The sequence below is a fragment of the Somniosus microcephalus genome, chromosome 19, assembly GCF_052327205.1.
Source record: "Somniosus microcephalus isolate GS21.2 chromosome 19, FLI_Smic_1.0, whole genome shotgun sequence".
Taxonomy (NCBI): Eukaryota; Metazoa; Chordata; class Chondrichthyes; order Squaliformes; family Somniosidae; genus Somniosus; species Somniosus microcephalus.
In genome coordinates this window covers 12,650,328-12,670,004 of record NC_141005.1, presented here as the reverse complement: position 1 = coordinate 12,670,004, position 19,677 = coordinate 12,650,328, and the positions used below count along the sequence as shown (strand labels likewise).

Sequence of the window (19,677 nt, the reverse complement as noted above, 5' to 3'; positions counted from 1 at the left end):
ATTATTTCTGATGAGAATGTAATGGGTGTCCCGGTGTTTTTAAGCTGACAAACAGCGAACGTGGTCATTGAAATTTGAGAGCTCTGGGCACCACGTGTTTAATGGGGTGTGTGGAGGGGCGTTGCCCCGGGAGCCAATCGAAGTTCGACTTCCTTCAGCTTTGTGCTGACTCACGCATTTCAACAAATCTTTTGTACCTGCTCTTTAAATGGCCAGTGCACGCTGATGCAAGCGTGAAGGAGAGTGAATTCTGTTCCAAGGCGCTGTTGCAATCCTTATAAGATCCTAGGGGGTGAGATGCAGTGTGTGTGTGAGGGAGAGAGCCAGCTGGGAGGGCAGGGGTGGGGGAGAAACATTTTTAAAAATGTAAAGAAACACACTTTTTTTCATGGTCTAATTTATTATGGATTGTGGGAAGTGATTGGTGTTCGGTGGGGCTGGTGCGGGTTGAATCCCCTCTGTCGATGCAGCCATTTCTCTTTCAAAGCCCCTGAATACCACTTAGACCCAGAGCGGAACGAGTGTGGGACAGGAAGAATCCATTCACTTTCTCTGCCTGGTTTCCTGCCTGTTCCTGATTAGCTGTCTCAAAATCACAAGAAAGAAAGACTTGCATTTCTATAGCGCCTTTCACGACCACCGGACGTCCCAAAGCGCTTTACAGCCAATGAAGTACTTTTTGAAGTGCGGTCACCGTTGTAATGTAGGAAACGCGGCAGCCAATTTGCGCACAGCAAGCTCCCACAAACAGCAGTGTGATAATGACCAGATAATCTGTTTTTGTCGTGTTGATTGAGGAATAAATATTGATCGGGACACCGGGGAGAACTCCCCCCTGCTCCTCTTCGAAATAGTGCCGTGGGATCTTTTACATTCACCTGAGGGAGCAGATGGGGCTTCTGTTTAATGAAAGACGGCACCTCCGACAGTGCAGCACTCCCTCAGCACTGCACTGGGAGTGTAGCCTGAAATTATGTGGTTAAATCTCCGGAGTGGGGCTTGAACCCGCGACCTCCTACCTCAGAGGCGGAAGCCACGGCTGAGACTTCGGTGACATCACACCGCGTGCTACATTTTGCAACAGCCGTTTATATAATCTGTAAGGAAACCCATTGCCTGCCTGTATAATCTAGAATAACAAATAGCTGACTTTGAAACTGTGGTTTGATCCTGCTTTGATGGTGTTGTCGTTGGAACACATTCAAATGAATGCTAGGCTTGTGCTTCCCGGCCAGCTTCCTATTATCCTATGTGTAGTGCGTGGCAGGTTTTTAGAATGGGTTTGCAGAATCCCCATGAGGAGATCAAGCCATGTGCAACGTGCAGAGTCGCAGTGAAGGGCTGGCGTGCCGTGCGTGTGGATGTTAAAAGAGTCCACGCCGCTATTCGGAGAAGGGCACGGGGGGAGTTCTCCCCGGTGTCCCGGCCAGTATTTACCCCTCAACTAACATCACTAAAACGGATCATCTGGTCGTTGTCACATTGGCTGTTTGTGGGAGCTTGCTGTGTGCAAATTGGCTGCCACGTGACTACTCTTCAAAAGCACTTCGTTGGCTGTGAAGCGCTTTGGGACGCCCTGAGTCCGTGAAAGGCGCTATATAAATTAAGTCATAGGCCTAGAAATTCGGTTGGTAGCGCCAGCGATTAGCGCCTAAAGAGCCCGAGAATTGGGGCGTTACCCAATTTTCGGGCGGGCGCAGTGAATATAGCGCCACCTCCCATATTGAGTATCCTTTTAGCGCCGGCGCTAACTCTTTGCGCGCGCCCGCGGGCGCAGGCAAATCATGACGTCATTTCAGTGTGCAACGCCTTTTTGGCGCCCCGGACCGGATATTCGGTGGCGCCCGCAACCTTTCCGCCTGGCGCTATTAGTGACAGTTGGATGGAGCGTTCCCAGGCCCTTCTCGGACTCGGGGGGCGCTATTTAAAGGGGACAGCACTAGTATAAAAGCTGCAGCCATTTGGGCTGGCCATTCTGATCGTTGCTGGAGAGAGTTGCTGACCTTCTGTTGGACAGTACTTTTCTCATTGAGCCTTCGGAGGCACTGGCACTGGCAGCTTGAGGGCCCGTCTCCCGAGCTGGTGATGCAGCATCTGAAAGCAGGGAGGTGGAAGAGTGGCTTTAGCAAAAGGACAGCTTGGCAGCAAGGGATGCCAGATTGCGGCAAGGCTATGACATGGGTCCACAGTGAGAAAGCATGCTGGCGGGGGGAACAAGTGGAAGGAGACAGTTGTAAAAGGTGAGAACCTTACCATCGCTGTCGACAATGGGGTCGGCAGCTGCAGTGGCTACAGGACCACTCAGACGTCCTCCAAGAATCTGGTGGACTCTCTCCTCGAGATCCGTGAGAGTGACCACTTGTGGAGGTCCTCCACCAGTGCGAAGCTGGTCTTTGCCAATTCTCACCAGCTTGGACTGCAGGGGAAAGGAGGGGAAGTTATGTTACCTGATGCCCTGAGTGATCATCTCATGCTCCCCATGGTGGAAGAGCCCTTACATGATGCCCTGAGTGATCATCTCATGCCCCCCATGGTGCAAGAGCCCTTACATGACGCCTTAAATGTGCATGTGTGTGCCCAGAAAGGGCCATGGGTGCTTGCTGGCAGATGGCCAATGAGGCACAGGCCACCCTGTAGCCATAAAGTCAGGTGCAAATGAAGGGATGCTGAAGTTTGCAGAAACAACACCCACCCTCACGACCCGAGTGAGGTCGTTGAATTTCTTTCTGCATTGGACAGGGCTCCTGGTCGCCATGCTGCTGGAGTTGACCCTCTGGCATACATCCCTCCAAGCTCGTCGGTAGTCCTTATGATTCGGCCTCCTGCCATTGTCTGGGTAGAGAACATCTCGCCGGCGCTCCACTGCAGCCACCAATTGCTCCAGAGCCTCATTGATGAAGCGCTCTGCTCTCTGTCTCACCTTCTCCATCTGGTCCAAGTTTTTAGCACCAGAGAATGGCCTGCGCCGATTCTGAGGCCTGCAAGGCGCAGAGTGTGGACGCTGAAGCTGACTGACCCAGGCGCCGGCCAGCTCTTAAAGGGGTGGAAGTCTCGTGGTCATCGGTAATTGAGAGCACCTGCGCTGCGCCTGTCCGCTCCGATATTGGGTTGCGCCGGAAGTTTAGCGCCTTAGGAGTCCCGTGTAACGCCTGAATTCGCGCCTCAATCACCTTTAGGGGCGATGCAACCCAATATCGTGCCAGGTGGCGATAAGTTGCGTCTGGCTATAAACTTTGCGCTGCGCCAATTCTAACGCCCCAAGCGGGGCTATACCCAATTTCTAGGCCATGGAGTCATGGGGGGCGATTTTCTCAGCCCTGGGGAGGCGGGACTGCCAGGAAAATGGCAGAACACCCACCCCCAACCTGCCCCCATGCCATCTTCCCAGGAAGCGGGTTGCCATCCTGCGCTGGGTCCCGTCTCCTTGGAGGCGGGAAGGGATTAAAGCCTATTAACTGCTTGTTAACAGGTAGTTAACAGGCAGAAAATAGGATTATCCCCTTTTTGCCCTCACAAGTGCGGGTTTCCCGAAGGCTCCAAAACCCGCCAGCTCAGCGAGTACTGAGTCTGCGGGGGTCGGGGTGCAAAAGTGTTGTGTGAAGGTAAGTGATGGCTGCACAAGTGTAGAGGTGAGTATCTGAGGTAAGTCCTAAGTGTTTTATAAAAGTGTACTTACATTTGTTTCTTCCTGTAGGCTTCAGTCGGTTCCTATACGGAGAGTCTCGCAGATGACAGATGATACGTCATACGTTGACGTGCTCTGTAACGTCATACGTTGACGTGCTCTGTAACGTCATACGTTGACGTGCTCTGTAACCGGCTTTCCCTTAATTGGGCTGCTAAGCCTGCTGGGCAGGCTTAACAAGGTCAATCAAGGGAAAATAGCCTGGGTTGGCCACAACTTGATGGAGGCGGGACATCGACCCGACAAGTGGGAGTCCCGCCTCCAACGTGCCTCCATTCACAAAACCGCCCCCATAGAGTCATAACGGCACAGAAGGAGGCTATTCGGCCCATCGAGTCTGCGCCAGCTCTCTGTAGAGCAATCCAGTCAGTCCCACTCCCCCGCTCTATCCCCGTAGCCCTGCAAGTTTATTTCCCTCAAGTGCCTATCCAGTCTCCCCTTGAAAACATCGAGTGTCTCCGCTTCCACCACTTCCGTCGGCAGCGAGTTCCAGGTCCTCACCCCTCGCTGCGTTAAAAAAAAAAAGTCTTTTCTTTTACGCTGCTCTGAAGTAAGTAGCCCCAGCTCTTTAAGTCCGTCTGAGTGACTAAGGTTCCTGACGCTGGGACTCAGCCTCATGGCTGTCCTGCAGAACCTTTTCCAAGGCTACTGGATCGCCATGTTTTATTACCTGGTGTTTAAATTGTGGTCATTTTCCTTGTGCAGGTGGGATTGCGGGAGGCATTGAAATCTGCATCACCTTCCCCACCGAGTATGTGAAGACACAGCTGCAGCTGGATGAGAAGGCAAACCCGCCGAGATACAAGGGCATCGGTAAGGATTCTGGGGCCACGGCTTCGACAGCCCACCTTGCTTGCCGCTTTCTTCTTGGGCAAATGATTGAATAGGGAAGTATTCTAGCTGGATAGAAACGTTTCTCCTTTTTAGTTTTTAAGTTTAATTTTCATTTTGTTTTTTCTGCTCCTTTTATAAAAAAAAAAAAAAAAGTTGTAATCCGCACTTTGCCATCCACACCCGGCAACTGTCCATTGTCGCAGAGTGAGAGCACGAGCAGGCGATTGGCTGTCGAGCCTTCCGTCCATCAGCCGGTCTTCAAGGAGTCCGGCCGGGACACCAGGGAGAATTCCCCCCCCCCCCCCGCTCTTATAGAATCAGGGAGATTACAGCACAGAAGGAGGCCATTCGGCCCATCGTGTCTGTGCCGGCCGAAAAAGAGCTCTCCAGCCCAATCCCACTTTCCAGCTCTTGGTCCGTAGCCCTGTAGGTTACGGCACTTCAAGTGCATATCCAAGTACTTTTTAAGTGCGATGAGGGTTTCTGCCTCTACCACCCTTTCAGGCAGTGAGTTCCAGACCCCCACCACCCTCTGGGTGAAAACATTTCTCCTCAACTCCCCTCTAATCCTTCTACCAATTACTTTAAATCTGTGCCCCCTGGTTATTGACCTCTCTGCTAAGGGAAATAGGTCCTTCATATCCACTCTATCTCGGCCCCTCATCATTTTATACACCTCAATTAAGTCTCCCCTCAACCCCCTCTGTTCCAAAGAAAACAACCCCAGCCTGTCCAATCTTTCCTCAGCTAAAATTTGCCAGTCCCGGCAACATCCTCGTAAATCTTCTCTGTACCCTCTCTAGAGCGATCACATCTTTCCTGTAATGTGGTGACCAGAACTTTACACATCTTTATCGAATAGTGGCTGTGGGATCTTTTACGTCCACCTGAGAGAACAGACATGGCCTCCATTTAACATCTCATCCGAAAGACGGCACCTCCGACAGTGCAGCGCCCCCTCAGTACTGGCACCGGTGGCGTCTGTCGTCGATTATGGGGCTTCAAGTCTCTGAAGTGGGGCGCTTGAACCCGTGAACCTTCTGGCTCAGAGGCGCTGAGTGCTGCCCACCGAGCCACGGCTGACACCGTTGTGTCATGGCGAAAGAAGCACGAGGGGGCTGAATGGCCTGCTCCCGCTGCTGTGTGAAAGGCGGTAAATAGATGCAGGCACTTTTTTTTCAGTTGAGTAGCCAGCGCATGTGTTTTCTTTCCTAGGTGACTGTGTCAAGCAGACGGTGGAGGGCCATGGGGTGAAGGGGCTCTACCGAGGCCTCAGCTCGCTGGTGTACGGTTCTATCCCCAAGGCAGCTGTCAGGTAGGCTCCTGGCTCCTCCAGTACCGGCCATGTTGGCCAATGGTCCGTTGCGCGCTTTTTCTCCTCCACTTACTTGAAAAGATTCATTTCCTTCCTTGTTTTCCCAACTTGAGTTTTCTCCTCTTGCCCCTTGTTTTCTGAAGGTGCTAAATTGATATTATGGGATGATTTCACGGGTAGCAACGCCACCACCCCTCCCCCCCCCACCAAGTACCTGCTCTTCATGAATGACAATGACTGCCGGTTGTCTATTCCACACTGGGAGACCTCACAGCCGAGCCGTTCCTATCCTTGCCCAGTGTGGTGCGCGCTCGTACTCTTCCCAGCAGGAATTCCCCCTCCCCCACACTTCCTAGCTCAGGGATACCGAGGTCAATTTAGAGAACGGTGGCATAGCGGTTATGTTGCTGGACTAGTAATCCAGAAGTCTGGGCTAATGATCCGCGGGGACTATGAGTTCAAATCCCACCATGGCAGCTGGGGAATTTAAATTCAGTTAATTAAATCGGGACTAAAAAGCTAGTATCAGTAATGGTGATCATGAAACGACTGGATTGTCGTAAAACCCCATCTGGTTCACTAATGTCCTTTAGGGAAGGAAATCTGCCGTCCTTACCCGGTCTGGCCGATATGTGACTCCAGACCCACACCAATGTGGTTGACTCTTAATTGCCGCTCTGAAATGGCCCAGCGAGACACTCAGTTGTACAAACGGCTATGACACACCACACGGACTGCAGCGGTTCAAGAAGGCGGCTCACCACCACCTTCTCGAGGGCAATTAGGGATGGGCAATAAATGCTGGCCTTGCCAGCAACGCCCACAGCCTGTGAATAAATAACAAAAAACTGAAGCGGCCAAACTACTAGCGAGCAAATTTCTCCTTTTGCTCCTCGTAGACCAGGGTTGAACCAGAGATCTTACTGGCCTGTGTGGCCCAGCCAGTGCCGTGCTAAATGGACCGTCCGCTTGTCCAGATCGCACCGATGGATGGGAGCTAAACGTCTCGATTTTATCCGTGACCTCCAAAGATGTTTACGTGCTTTCTATGCGCTTGCCCTCTGGCAACATTAGATGGGTTTTGCCAGCTTCCACCGAGTTAACTGAATGAAGTCACCTGGTGACGGGGTAGCCATGTGGGAAAACTTATATCATCGCTCTCGATCAAGAGAGTGCATCTGGCATTGGGTGAAGGGCGAATAGATTCAGCTGCACAGCCCAGCATGCACTGCAAGAGAGAACTGTTTGTTGGGGGAGGAGGAGCAGAGACACCGTAAACATTTTCCTTCCCCTCCCTTCCCTCTCTTCCCTGTCCTTTCCTCGCCTTCCTTCCTCCTCGTGTTCCCCTCACCCCATTGCCCCTCTTGTTCCCCTCCCCCCCTTTACCCCTCGTGTTCCCCCTCCCTCTTCCCCTCGTGTTCCCCCTCCCTCTTCCCCTCGTGTTCCCCTCCCTCTTCCCCTCGTGTTCCCCCTCCCTCTTCCCCTCGTGTTCCCCCTCCCTCTTCCCCTCGTGTTCCCCCTCCCTCTTCCCCTCGTGTTCCCCCTCCCTCTTCCCCTCGTGTTCCCCTCCCTCTTCCCCTCGTGTTCCCCCTCCCTCTTCCCCTCGTGTTCCCCCCCTCTTCCCCTCGTGTTCCCCCTCCCTCTTCCCCTCGTGTTCCCCCTCCCTCTTCCCCTCGTGTTCCCCCTCCCTCTTCCCCTCGTGTTCCCCCTCCCTCTTCCCCTCGTGTTCCCCCTCCCTCTTCCCCTCGTGTTCCCCCCTCCCCCTTCCCCTCGTGTTCCCCCTCCCTCTTCCCCTCGTGTCGCCCCTCCCTCTTCCCCTCGTGTTCTCCCTCCCTCTTCCCCTCGTGTTCTCCCTCCCTCTTCCCCTCGTGTTCCCCCTCCCTCTTCCCCTCGTGTTCCCCCCTCTTCCCCTCGTGTCCTCCCTCCCTCTTCCCCTCGTGTCCTCCCTCCCTCTTCCCCTCGTGTCGCCCCTCCCTCTTCCCCTCGTGTTCTCCCTCCCTCTTCCCCTCGTGTCCTCCCTCCCTCTTCCCCTCGTGTTCCCCCCTCTTCCCCTCGTGTCCTCCCTCCCTCTTCCCCTCGTGTCGCCCCTCCCTCTTCCCCTCGTGTCGCCCCTCCCTCTTCCCCTCGTGTTCTCCCTCCCTCTTCCCCTCCTGTTCCCCCTCCCTCTTCCCCTCGTGTTCCCCCCTCTTCCCCTCGTGTCCTCCCTCCCTCTTCCCCTCGTGTCCTCCCTCTTCCCCTCGTGTCGCCCCTCCCTCTTCCCCTCGTGTTCCCCCTCCCCCTTCCCCTCGTGTTCCCCCTCCCCCTTCCCCTCGTGTTCCCCCTCCCCCTTCCCCTCGTGTTCCCCCTCCCTCTTCCCCTCGTGTCGCCCCTCCCTCTTCCCCTCGTGTCCTCCCTCCCTCTTCCCCTCGTGTTCCTCCCTCTTCCCCTCCTGTTCCCCCTCCCTCTTCCCCTCGTGTCCTCCCTCCCTCTTCCCCTCGTGTTCCCCCCTCTCTTCCCCTCGTGTTCCCCCCTCTTCCCCTCGTGTTCCCCCCTCTTCCCCTCGTGTTCCCCCCTCTTCCCCTCGTGTTCCCCCCTCTTCCCCTCGTGTTCCCCCCTCTCTTCCCCTCGTGTTCCCCCCTCTTCCCCTCGTGTTCCCCCCTCTCTTCCCCTCGTGTTCCCCCCTCTCTTCCCCTCGTGTTCCCCCCTCTCTTCCCCTCGTGTTCCCCCCTCTCTTCCCCTCGTGTTCCCCCCTCCCTCTTCCCCTCGTGTTCCCCTCCCTCTTCCCCTCGTGTTCCCCCTCCCTCTTCCCCTCGTGTCCTCCCTCCCTCTTCCCCTCGTGTCCTCCCTCCCTCTTCCCCTCGTGTTCCCCCTCCCTCTTCCCCTCGTGTTCCCCCTCCCTCTTCCCCTCGTGTCCTCCCTCCCTCTTCCCCTCGTGTCCTCCCTCCCTCTTCCCCTCGTGTCCTCCCTCCCTCTTCCCCTCGTGTCCTCCCTCCCTCTTCCCCTCGTGTCCTCCCTCCCTCTTCCCCTCGTGTTCCCCCTCCCTCTTCCCCTCGTGTTCCCCCTCCCTCTTCCCCTCGTGTTCCCCCTCCCTCTTCCCCTCGTGTCCTCCCTCCCTCTTCCCCTCGTGTTTCCCCTCCCTCTTCCCCTCGTGTTTCCCCTCCCTCTTCCCCTCGTGTTTCCCCTCCCTCTTCCCCTCGTGTCCTCCCTCCCTCTTCCCCTCGTGTTCCCCCTCCCTCTTCCCCCCGTGTTCCCCCTCCCTCTTCCCCTCGTGTTAACCCTCCCTCTTCCCCTCGTGTTCCCCCTCCCCCTTCCCCTCGTGTCCCCCCTCCCCCTTCCCCTCGTGTCCCCCCTCCCTCTTCCCCTCGTGTCCCCCCTCCCCTTCCCCCTTCCCCTCGTGTCCCCCCTCCCCTTCCCCCTTCCCCTCGTGTCCCCCCTCCCCTTCCCCCTTCCCCTCGTGTCCCCCCTCCCTCTTCCCCTCGTGTCCTCCCTCCCTCTTCCCCTTGTGTCCCCCCTCCCTCTTCCCCTCGTGTTCCCCCTCCCTCTTCCCCTCGTGTCCTCCCTCCCCCTTCCCCTCGTGTTCCCCCTCCCCCTTCCCCTCGTGTTCCCCCTCCCCCTTCCCCTCGTGTCCCCCCTCCCCCTTCCCCTCGTGTCCCCCTCCCCCTTCCCCTCGTGTCCCCCCTCCCCCTTCCCCTCGTGTCCCCCCTCCCCCTTCCCCTCGTGTCCCCCCTCCCCCTTCCCCTCGTGTCCCCCCTCCCCCTTCCCCTCGTGTCCCCCTTCCCCTCGTGTTCCCCCCTCCCTCTTCCCCTCGTGTTCCCCCCTCCCTTTTTCCCCTCCCTTCACCTCCCCTTCCAAACCAGTGAAAGATGAATGCGGGCCTGATGTCGGGATGTTCTTCACACAGAGTGGTCGCCGGGTGGACTGGGCTGTTGGGGCGGGGGTGAAAGGTCTGGAATGATGTGAGAAGCAGTTGGATGCTGTGCGGAGGGGACGGCAGGTTTTCTCTGCATGGATGAGCTAAGATGTGTTGAACGCTGTTGCTTATCCGTATCCATCTTCCGATCTATTGTTATGAAGCTGAAGGGATCACCCGAGGAGGGGAATGAAGAGACAGACGTAACATTTTTAACATGTGAGCTGAAATGGAGACATTAAATGAAGGGCAGTCTGGTGTAGTACGGCCTAAAGCATTGAATGAAGAATAAAGTAACTGCTTTCAACTGTGGCCTTTAGAATTGACGCCAGCCTTTTAGTCGCCACTTCTTTGTCCTCATTTGAGCATCAGTTTTTAAGAGCCAGAGCAGAACCTGGCTGCGAGTGCCTGGTGCCGGGGGCTCGTTGGGGAGTAAAGAGGAGCAGGGTAGAGCTTTCTAACACCAAAGACCCGAGGGCTTGGGCTTTCAATGTACACTGAGCGTTCGTGCTGGCTTCTCTCAACGGGCTCGGCATCACCTTTAAAGAGAGTAAATGACCCATTGATAAGTGGTCGAGATGCTGACTCCCAACTCTCATCTCGTTGGTGGGATCCTTGGATATGGTGAACACATCAGGCGGGTACGAGGCACCTGGCGTCTTCATCAGAGGAACAAAATGTTTCTTTGTTTGACAGTTACCGGGTAACTCGCATGTTCCATACTGTGTCTATGCCCAAGGCCGCCCCTGCCTCAGCTCGTCCGCTGCTGAAACCCTCATCCATGCCTTTGTTACCTCTAGACTTGACTATTCCGACGCACTCCTGGCCGGCCTCCCACCTTGCACCCTCCATAAACTTGAGCTCATCCAAACCTCAGCTGCCCCCGTGTCCTAATTCGCACCAAGTCCCGTTCACACATCACCCCTGTGCTCGCTGCCCCGTGTCCTAACTCGCACCGAGTCCCGTTCACACATCACCCCTGTGCTCGCTGCCCCGTGTCCTAATTCGCACTGAGTCCCGTTCACCCATCACCCCTGTGCTCGCTGCCCCGTGTCCTAATTCGCACCAAGTCCCGTTCACACATCACCCCTGTGCTCGCTGCCCCGTGTCCTAACTCGCACCGAGTCCCGTTCACACATCACCCCTGTGCTCGCTGCCCCGTGTCCTAATTCGCACCGAGTCCCGTTCACCCATCACCCCTGTGCTCGCTGCCCCGTGTCCTAATTCGCACCAAGTCCCGTTCACACATCACCCCTGTGCTCGCTGCCCCGTGTCCTAATTCGCACCAAGTCCCGTTCACACATCACCCCTGTGCTCGCTGCCCCGTGTCCTAATTCGCACCGAGTCCCGTTCACACATCACCCCTGTGCTCGCTGCCCCGTCTCCTAATTCGCACCAAGTCCCGTTCACACATCACCCCTGTGCTCGCTGACCTACATTGGCTCCCAGTCCGACAACGTCTCAATTAAAAAATTCTCATCCTTGTTTTCAAACCCTTCCATGGTCGCGCCCCCTCCCTATCTCTGTAACCTCCTCCAGCCCTACAATCCCCCGAGATCTCTGCGCTCCTCCAATTCTGGCCTCTTGCTCATCCACGATTTACATCGCTCCACCTTTGGTGGCCGTGCCTTCTGTCGTCTGGGCCCTAAGCTCTGGAACTCCCTGCCTAAACCTCTCCGCCTCGCTACCTCTCTCTCCTCCTTTAAGACGCTCCTTAAAACCTACCTCTTTGACCAAGCTTTTGGTCACCTGTGCTAATATCTCTTTATGTGGCTCGGTGTCAAATTTTGCTTTATATCGCTCTTGTGCGGCGCCTTGGGACGTTTTACTACATTAAAGGCGCTATATAAATACAAGTTGTTGTTGAATTCGTGATCTCTGTTGAATTTCAGTGAGCAAGTGGTTAATCTATATTTTCTTATATCAGCCAGCCTCCCAGTGAATCTGTGCTGCCCGCTCTCTATTGTCTCAACCTCCCTCCTACAGTGTAGAACCATGTCTCAAATTACAGCAACTGTGGTCTTAAGATTTCAGCCATGACTCTTGCCTCCGAGTCAGAAGGTCATGGGTTTAAGCCCAGAGACATGAGCATGAAAGTTAGGCTGACACACCCGGTGCACTGCTGAGGGAGTGCAGCACTGTCGGAGGTGCCGTTTTTTGGATGAGACGTTAAACTGAAGCCCTGTTTGCTCTCTCAGGTGGACATAAAAGATCCCACAGCACTATTTCGAAGAAGAGCAGGGGAGTTCTCCCCGGTGTCCTGGAGCCAATATTTATCCCTCAATCAGCATCACTAAAAACAGATTACTTGGTCAATATCACATTGCTGTTTGTGGGAGCTTGCTGTGCCGAATTTGGCTGCCGCGTTTCCTACATTACAACAGTGACTACACTTCAAAAGTACTTCATTGGCTGTGAAGCGCTTTGGGACATCCTGTGGTTGTGAAAGGCGCTATAGAAATGCAAGACCTTACATATAATTTAGCCCGGGGTCACTCTTGCAACCTCATCATTACCTCTCAGCCGATCCTAGGGAGAGGAATGTATTCACTTTAAAGCTGGTTTATCCGGCCTGGATAAATTGGCTCCAAGGACGTGGATAATGAGAGGACTGTTTCGTGATTTAACTAAAGGGCGCCTGGAGCCTGCAATGGAATGCACATCAGTGGGTTTGTACATTGCTTCCAAAGAATTCCTGAATGAAAGAGGAATGAAAGACTATTCAGTAGCTGCTTTTATACTGGCCTGTTACATAGGGCTGTAGGAATTGCTGGCCGAAAAATACCACGGCCCATCTAGTTCGCCCTCTACCATCCTGGTAGGCGCAGGATACAACAATATTGGAATAAAAACAGAAAATGCTGGAAATACTCAGAAGGTCAGGCAGCATCTGTGAAGAGAGAGAAACAGAGTTAACGTTTCAGGTCAATGATATATTAATGATCTAGACGAGGGAACTAGATGTAATATCTCCAAGTTTGCAGATGACACAAAGCTGGGTGGGCATGTGTGCTGTGAGGAGAATGCTGTTCATAGACTACAGCTCAGCATTCAACACTCGTCCCCAACAAGCTGGCCACCAAACTCCAAACTCTTGGCCTGAACACTTCCCTCTGCAACTGAACCCTGGACTTCCTAACAAACAGACCCCAGTCTGTCAAATTAGGTAACCACACCTCCCCCCCACCCCCCCCCGACCCTGAACACGGGGGCCCCACAAGGATGTGTGCTGAGCCCCCTCCTCTACTCTCTCTTCATCCACGACTGTGTGGCTGTTCATGGTTCCAACACCATCATCAAGTTTGCGGATGACACCACGGTGGTAGGCCAGATCACCAACAACGATGAGTCAGCCTGCAGGGAGGAGGTCCAGCATCTCGTGAAGTGGTGCGCCGATAACAACCTGGCCCTTAACATCAAGAAAACCAAAGAAATCATTGTGGACTTCAGGAAGTCTAAAGGCGGAAGTCACACCCCCATCCACATCAATGGGGCTGTGGTGGAAAGGGTGGACAGCTTTAAGTTCCTCAGAGTCCACATCATGGAAGACCTCTCCTGGTCCCTCAATACCTCCTCTCTGGTGAAGAAGGCCCAGCAGCGCCTATATTTCCTAAGGAGGCTGAAGGGATGTAACCTGTCACCCCTGATCCTCTCTAACTTTTACTGCTGCACAATAGAGAGCATCCTGACAAACTGTATCACAGTGTGGTATGGCAGCTGTAGCTACTATGACCGGAAAGCCCTGCAGCGGGTAGTCAAAACTGCCCAACGCATTATCGGCACCCGGCTACCGACCATAGAGCACATATACCAGAAACGCTGTTTACGGAGGTCACGGTCCATCATCAAAGACCCTACCCACCCCAGCCACAGTCTGTTCGCCCTCCTGCCATCTGGGAGACGCTACAGATGCATTTGCACCCGTACGACCAGATTTAGGAACAGCTTCTTTCCCAGGGCTGTCATCCTACTGAACTCCACAAATAAACTCTAAAGCCTGCACATCTGCCAATGCACTTTATTATGGTTATGTTTATGTTAATGTATTACAAGCCAAATGTATGTTGAATGTTTAAATGTCTTAATTTAAATGTACACTCTCGGGAGCCGCAAGCCTACATTTCGTTGTACTGCACTTGTACACTAACAATGACAATAAAGTTGATTTGATTTGATTTGATTTGAGAAACTCCAGTATGATTTGGACAGGTTGAGTGATTGGGCAAATGCAGTATAATGTGGATAAATGCGAGGTTATCCACTTTGGTGGCAAAAACAGGAAGGCAGATTATTATCTGAACGGCAATAGATTGGGAAAAGGGGAAGTGCAACGAGACCTGGGTGTCCTTGTGCACCAGTCGCTGAAGGTAAGCATGCAGGTGCAGCAGGCGGTTAAGAAGGCAAATGGTATGTTGGCCTTCATAGCGAGAGGATTCAAGTACAGGAGCAAGGATGTCTTGCTGCAGTTGTACAGGGCCTTGGTGAGACCACACCTTGAGTTCGGTGTGCAGTTTTGGTCGCCTTATCGGAGGAAGGATGTTCTTGCCATGGAGGGAGTGCAACGAAGATTCACCAGACTGATACCTGGGATGGCAGGAATGACGTATGAAGAGAGATTGGGTCGATTGGGCTTGTATTCGCTAGAGTTTAGAAGAATGAGAGGGGATCGCATTGAAACTTATAAAATTCTAACAGGACTGGACAGACTAGATGCAGAAAGGATGTTCCCGATGGCCGGGGAGTCCAGAACCAGGGGTCACAGTCTAAGGATAAGGGGTAGGCCATTTAGGACAGAGATGAGGAGGAATTTCTTCACCCAGAGAGTGGTGAACCTGTGGAATTCTCTACCACAGAAGGCAGTTGAGGCCAATTCATTAAATATATTCAAGAAGGAGTTAGATATATTTCTTAAGGCTAAAGGGATCAAGGGATATGGGGAGAAAGCAGGGACAGGGTACTGAACTTGGATGATCAGCCATGATCTCATTAAATGGCGGAGCAGGCTCGAGGGGCCGAATGGCCTACTCCTGCTCCTATCTTCTATGTTGCTATGTTTCATTGCTGTGTCATCGTACTATTACTATGATCAGTGACCTCAGTTCAAACCCAGCACTGTGCTCGGAGGAGGAGACTATAATTGGCTTCAGCACCTTGAGCTCGACAGAGGAAATGTGCCCGGAGTTAATCATTGACCGGTGACCCCTCTTGCTCTCAGTGTGTGCGAGTTGGGTGAGCACAGGATGGAGCCTGTCTGTGCTGCCTTCCAGTAACCTGTCCACAAGCCCTTTGTCCCTGTGCCAGTACAGAAAAGGCTTGCATTTTATCTGTTGCCTTAGTCATGTCTCTCGGGGAAACGTCTTAAAGCATTTCAGACAAACAGCAGCCGATTTGCACCCGGCAGGGACCCAGAAACAGCGCTGAGCTGAATGACGACCAGTTCTATTTTTAGTGGTGTTGGTATTGACACACTGCGCTCTCTCATTACTTCACTGAGGCGCCAGCCTGCATTAGACACCTGGAGTGGGGCTCGGCCTCACAGCTTTCTGACACAAATCTGTGAGCGTGCGAAGGTTGTGGGTTCAAGTCCCACTCCAGGAGACTTGAGCACAGAAATCTAGGCTGACACCCCAGGGCCGTGCTGAGGAAGCGCTGCAATGTCGGAGGTGCCGTCTTTCGGGTGAGACGTTAAACCGAGGCCCCGTTTTATATGGATGTAAGAGATCCCACGGCCACTATTTCGAAGAGGAGCAGGGGATTTATCCCCGGTGTCCTGGCAAATATTTATCCCTCAATCAACATCACTAAAACAGATTATCTGGTCATTATCACATTGCTGTTTGTGGGAGCTTGCTGTGCACAAATTGGCTGCCGCATTTCCCACATTACAACAGTGATTACACTTCAAAAGTACTTCATTGGCTGTAAAGCGCTTTGGGACATCCTGAGGTTGTGAAAAGCGCTACAGAAATGCAAGTCGTTCTTTCTTTCTTTCTTTCTACTAACTGGGTCAGATTGACAGTGTGGTGTGAATTTTTGGCAGTTTTCGGACCGTGGGGGAGGGGAGGGAGTTGATATCAGAGCCAAGTCCGATCCCAATGCACGAGCAGCAGGGGCCCCTCGAGAAGGTGGTGGTGAGCCTCCTTCTTGAACCGCTGCAGTCCGTGTGGAGGGAGTGCCAGGACTTTGATCCATCGACGATGAAGGAACGTTGATATATTTCCAAGTCGGGATGGTGTGTGACTTGGAGGAATTGTCCAGTTTACTGAATGTTACAAAACACCCTCTGTTTCTACTTGTGAGGGAGACCAAAACTAGGGGCCATGAATATAAGATAGTCACTAATTAATCCAATCAGGAATTCAGGAGAAACATCTTTACCCAGAGAGTGGTGAGAATGTGGAACTCGCTACCACAGGGAGTGGTTGAGGCGAATAGTATAGATACATTTAAGGGGAAGCTGGATAAACACATGAGGGAGAAAGGAATAGAAGGTTATGCTAATAGGGTGAGATGAAGAGGGGTGGGAGGAGGCTCGTGTGGAGCATAAACACCGGCACGGACTGGATGGGTCGAATGGCCTATTTCCGTGCTGTAAATCCCTATGTATAAAGCACAGGCAGACAGTTCCGCTTGACAAGCTGAGGCAGAGGGTTTGAGACGTGGCTTGAGGTGAAGCTGTGAACCGTGGGCACTGCGGGTGGCCAGCGCCCGGTGTGTGTGCTTGCTTGCTCTGGCTTCCCTTCCGCTGCTTGCTGTTGACAACTGTGACCCCAGCGGTCTGCTGGAGACTGACAGAACGTGCTGAGCCTCGGCGAACACCTCGTGTACAAATCTGCATTCAGACTCCCCCCCCCCCCCCCCCCCACCGGCCGTGAGTCAAGACGCTGTGAAGTTAGCGAGACGGTTCTTGGCAGAAGCCAGAGCGATTTGTTATTTCTATCGCACCTTATCACAGTGTTGGAAATCTCAGCACTGTTTCACACACAGTGAGTGTGGAGTGACGATTAGCAATAGGAACTGGGACTGCGTGCAGCCTGTTTAGTCTGCTTAACTGTCTCCTAATTACGCATTAAACCTTGAACACACAGTAGCGCTTTTCCAAAAAAAAATGCTAAATGTCTTTTTTTTTCATTTGTTTCAAATCCAAATTTTTGAAGTCAGCTGCCTGTTTGACACAAAGGATCAACAACTTGCATTTATATAGCGCCTTTAACATAGTAAAACATCCCAAGGTGCTTCACAGGAGTGTTATCAAACAAAGTTTGACACCGAGCCACATAAGGAGATATTAGGGATGGTTGGTCAAAGAGGTCGGTTTTAAGGAGCATCTTAAAGGAGGGGGGAGAGAGGTAGTGAGGCGGAAAGGTTCAGGGAGGGAACTCCAGAGCTTAGGGCCCAGGCAACAGAAGGCAACGGCTGCCAATGGTGGAGCGATTATAATCAGGGATGCACAAGAGGGCAGAATTAGAGGAGCGCCGATATCTTGGGGATTGTGGAGCTGGAGGAGATTACAGAGATAGGGAGGGGGGCGAGGCCCTGGAGGGAATTTGAAAACAAGGATGAGAATTTTGAAATTGAGGCGTTGCTTAACCGGGAGCCAATGTAGGTCAGCGAGCACAGGGGTGATGGGCGAATGGGACTTGGTGCGAGTTAAAGGGAGGAGAGCGAGGTAGAGAGGTAGGGGAGGGGATTCCAGAGCTTAGGGCCTCGGCACGGGGATTGCGATTTTTCACAGGAACTGTGAGGGAGCAGAGCCAAGCGCACAAAGAAAGTGAAAAGTTACTTTCATATCGGTGCCACTTCGATCCGGATTCTGGCAGACTCCCCTGCAGTACCTCCTCGGTGTTTACACCGTGAAATCCACCTCCCTTCCTTATCCCAGCTGTAATCTCCCAGTCCCACAAACAACCGGGTCTGTCAGTCTGCTGCAGAGGCGGGTGGGCGGAGGGGAGAGGCCGCAAGAAAGTTTACCAGAATAACGACTGAACCAAGTTTTCTTTTTATTTATTCTCGGGCTGTGGGCGTCGCTGGCAAAGCTCAGCATTTATTGTCCATCCCCAGCTGCCCTGAGAAGGTGGTGGGGACAGAGAGAGAGAGAGACGGGGACAGAGAGACGGGGGAGAGAGAGAGAGAGAGAGAGAAAGACAGACGGGGACACGGAGACAGGTACAGAGAGAGCAACTGATGGGGACAGAGAGAGAGAGACGGGGACAGAGAGAGAGAGAGAGAGAGAGAGAGAGACAGGTACAGGGAGAGAGTGTGAAGGCCAGACAGGGACAGAGGCTGCTGGTAGCAGTGTAATATGACTGAGTGACAACAGAAAATGCTGGAAATACTCAGCAGGCCAGGCAGCGTCCGTGGAGAGAGAAACAGAGTTAATGTTTCAGGTCCGGGACCCTTCATCAGAACTGGAAAAAGCTGGAGATGTAACAGATATTAAGCAGGTGCAGAGACGGGGGGGGGGGGTGGGGGGGCAGGGGGAGGAGGGGAGGAAGAAATAGAAAGAACACCCTGTACTTTTGTAAGAGGCAGGAAAGATAAAATGTTGCAAATGGGAATGGCAAAAATCATACTGCATGAAAAATGGGGGCAGGGATAATTATCTGAAATTGTTGAACTCAATGTTGAGTCCGGCAGACTGCAAAGTGCCTAATCGAAAGATGAGGTGCTGTTCCTCGAGTTTACGTTGAGCTTCATTGGAACAATGCAACAGCCCGAGGACAGAGAGATCAGAGTGGGAGTGAAGCGGTGAATTAAAGTGACAGGCGACCGGAAGCTCAGGGTCACCCGTACGGACTGAACGGAGGTGTTCCGCAAAGCGGTCGCCCAATCTGCGTTTAGTCTCCCCAATGTAGAGGAGACCGCATCGTGAGCAGCGAATACAGTGTACTAAATTGCAAGAAGTACAAGTAAATCGCTGTTTCACCTGGAAGGGGTGTTTGGGGCCCTGGACAGTGGGAAGGGAGGAGGTAAAAGGGCATGTGTTGCATCTCCTGCGCTTGCACGGGAAGGTGCCAGGTGAAGGAGCAGGGCTGTTGGGGGTGATTGAGGAGTGGACCAGGGTGTCGCGGAGGGAGCGGTCCCTTCGGAATGCTGAAAGGGGAGGTGAGGGGAAGATGTGTTTGGTGGTGGGATCACGTTGGAGATGGCGGAAATGGCGGAGGATGATCCGTTGAATGTGGAGGCTGGTGGGGTGAAAGGTGAGGACAAGGGGAACCCTATTTCGTGGTTTCTGGGAGGGAGGGGCAGGGGTGAGGGCAGAAGTGCGGGAAATAGAACGGACACGGTCAAGGGCCGTGTCAACCACGGTAGAGGGGAATCCTCGGTTGAGGAAAAAGGAAGACATGTCGGAAGCACTAGTATGGAAGGTGGCATCGTCAGAACAGACGCGGCGGAGACGGAGAAACTGGGAGAATGGAATAGAGTCCTTACAGGAAGCGGGGTGGGAGGAAGTGTAGTCCAGGTAGCTGTGGGAGTCGGTGGGCTTGTAGTGGATGTTTGTTGAAAGCCGATCGCCAGAAATGGAGACGGAGAAGTCAAGGAAGGGAAGGGAAGAGTCGGAGATGGACTATGTGAAGGTGAGGGAAGGGTGGAAATTGGAAGTAAAGTGAATGAACTTAATTCAGGGCGAGAGCAGGAAACGGCACCAATACAGTCATCGATGTACCGGAAAAAGAGGTGAGGGAGGGGACCTGAGTGGGACTGGAACAAAGAATGTTCCACATATCCCATGAACAGGCAGGCATAGCTAGGGCCCATGCGGGTTCCCATAGCAACACCTTTAATTTGGAGGAAGTGAGTGGAGTCAAAGGAGAAGTTGTTGAATGTGAGAACAAGTTCAGCCAGGAGGAGGAGGGTGGTGGTGGATGGGGATTGGTTGGGCCTCTGTTCAAGGAAGAAACGGAGCGCCCGAAGGCCGTCCTGGTGGGGGATGGAGGTGTAGAGGGATTGGAC

The 19,677-nt window shown here is 53.3% G+C and overlaps 2 protein-coding genes across 2 annotated transcripts in view; one reads left to right on the top strand and one right to left on the bottom strand.

Moving 5' to 3' along the window:
- Nucleotides 1-5,853, top strand: part of LOC147103555 (tricarboxylate transport protein B, mitochondrial-like) — a 47,285-nt gene extending 41,432 nt beyond the window's left edge. The window contains exons 2-3 of the mRNA XM_086011983.1: nucleotides 4,391-4,498; nucleotides 5,735-5,853. Coding sequence (XP_085868109.1) covers nucleotides 4,391-4,498; nucleotides 5,735-5,838 — 212 coding nt within the window. The 3' untranslated portion in view covers nucleotides 5,839-5,853. The remainder of the gene's footprint in view (nucleotides 1-4,390; nucleotides 4,499-5,734) is intronic.
- The window catches only part of txnrd2.2 (thioredoxin reductase 2, tandem duplicate 2), a 393,467-nt gene that overhangs the window by 371,015 nt on the left and 2,775 nt on the right, over nucleotides 1-19,677 (bottom strand). The window lies entirely within an intron of this gene.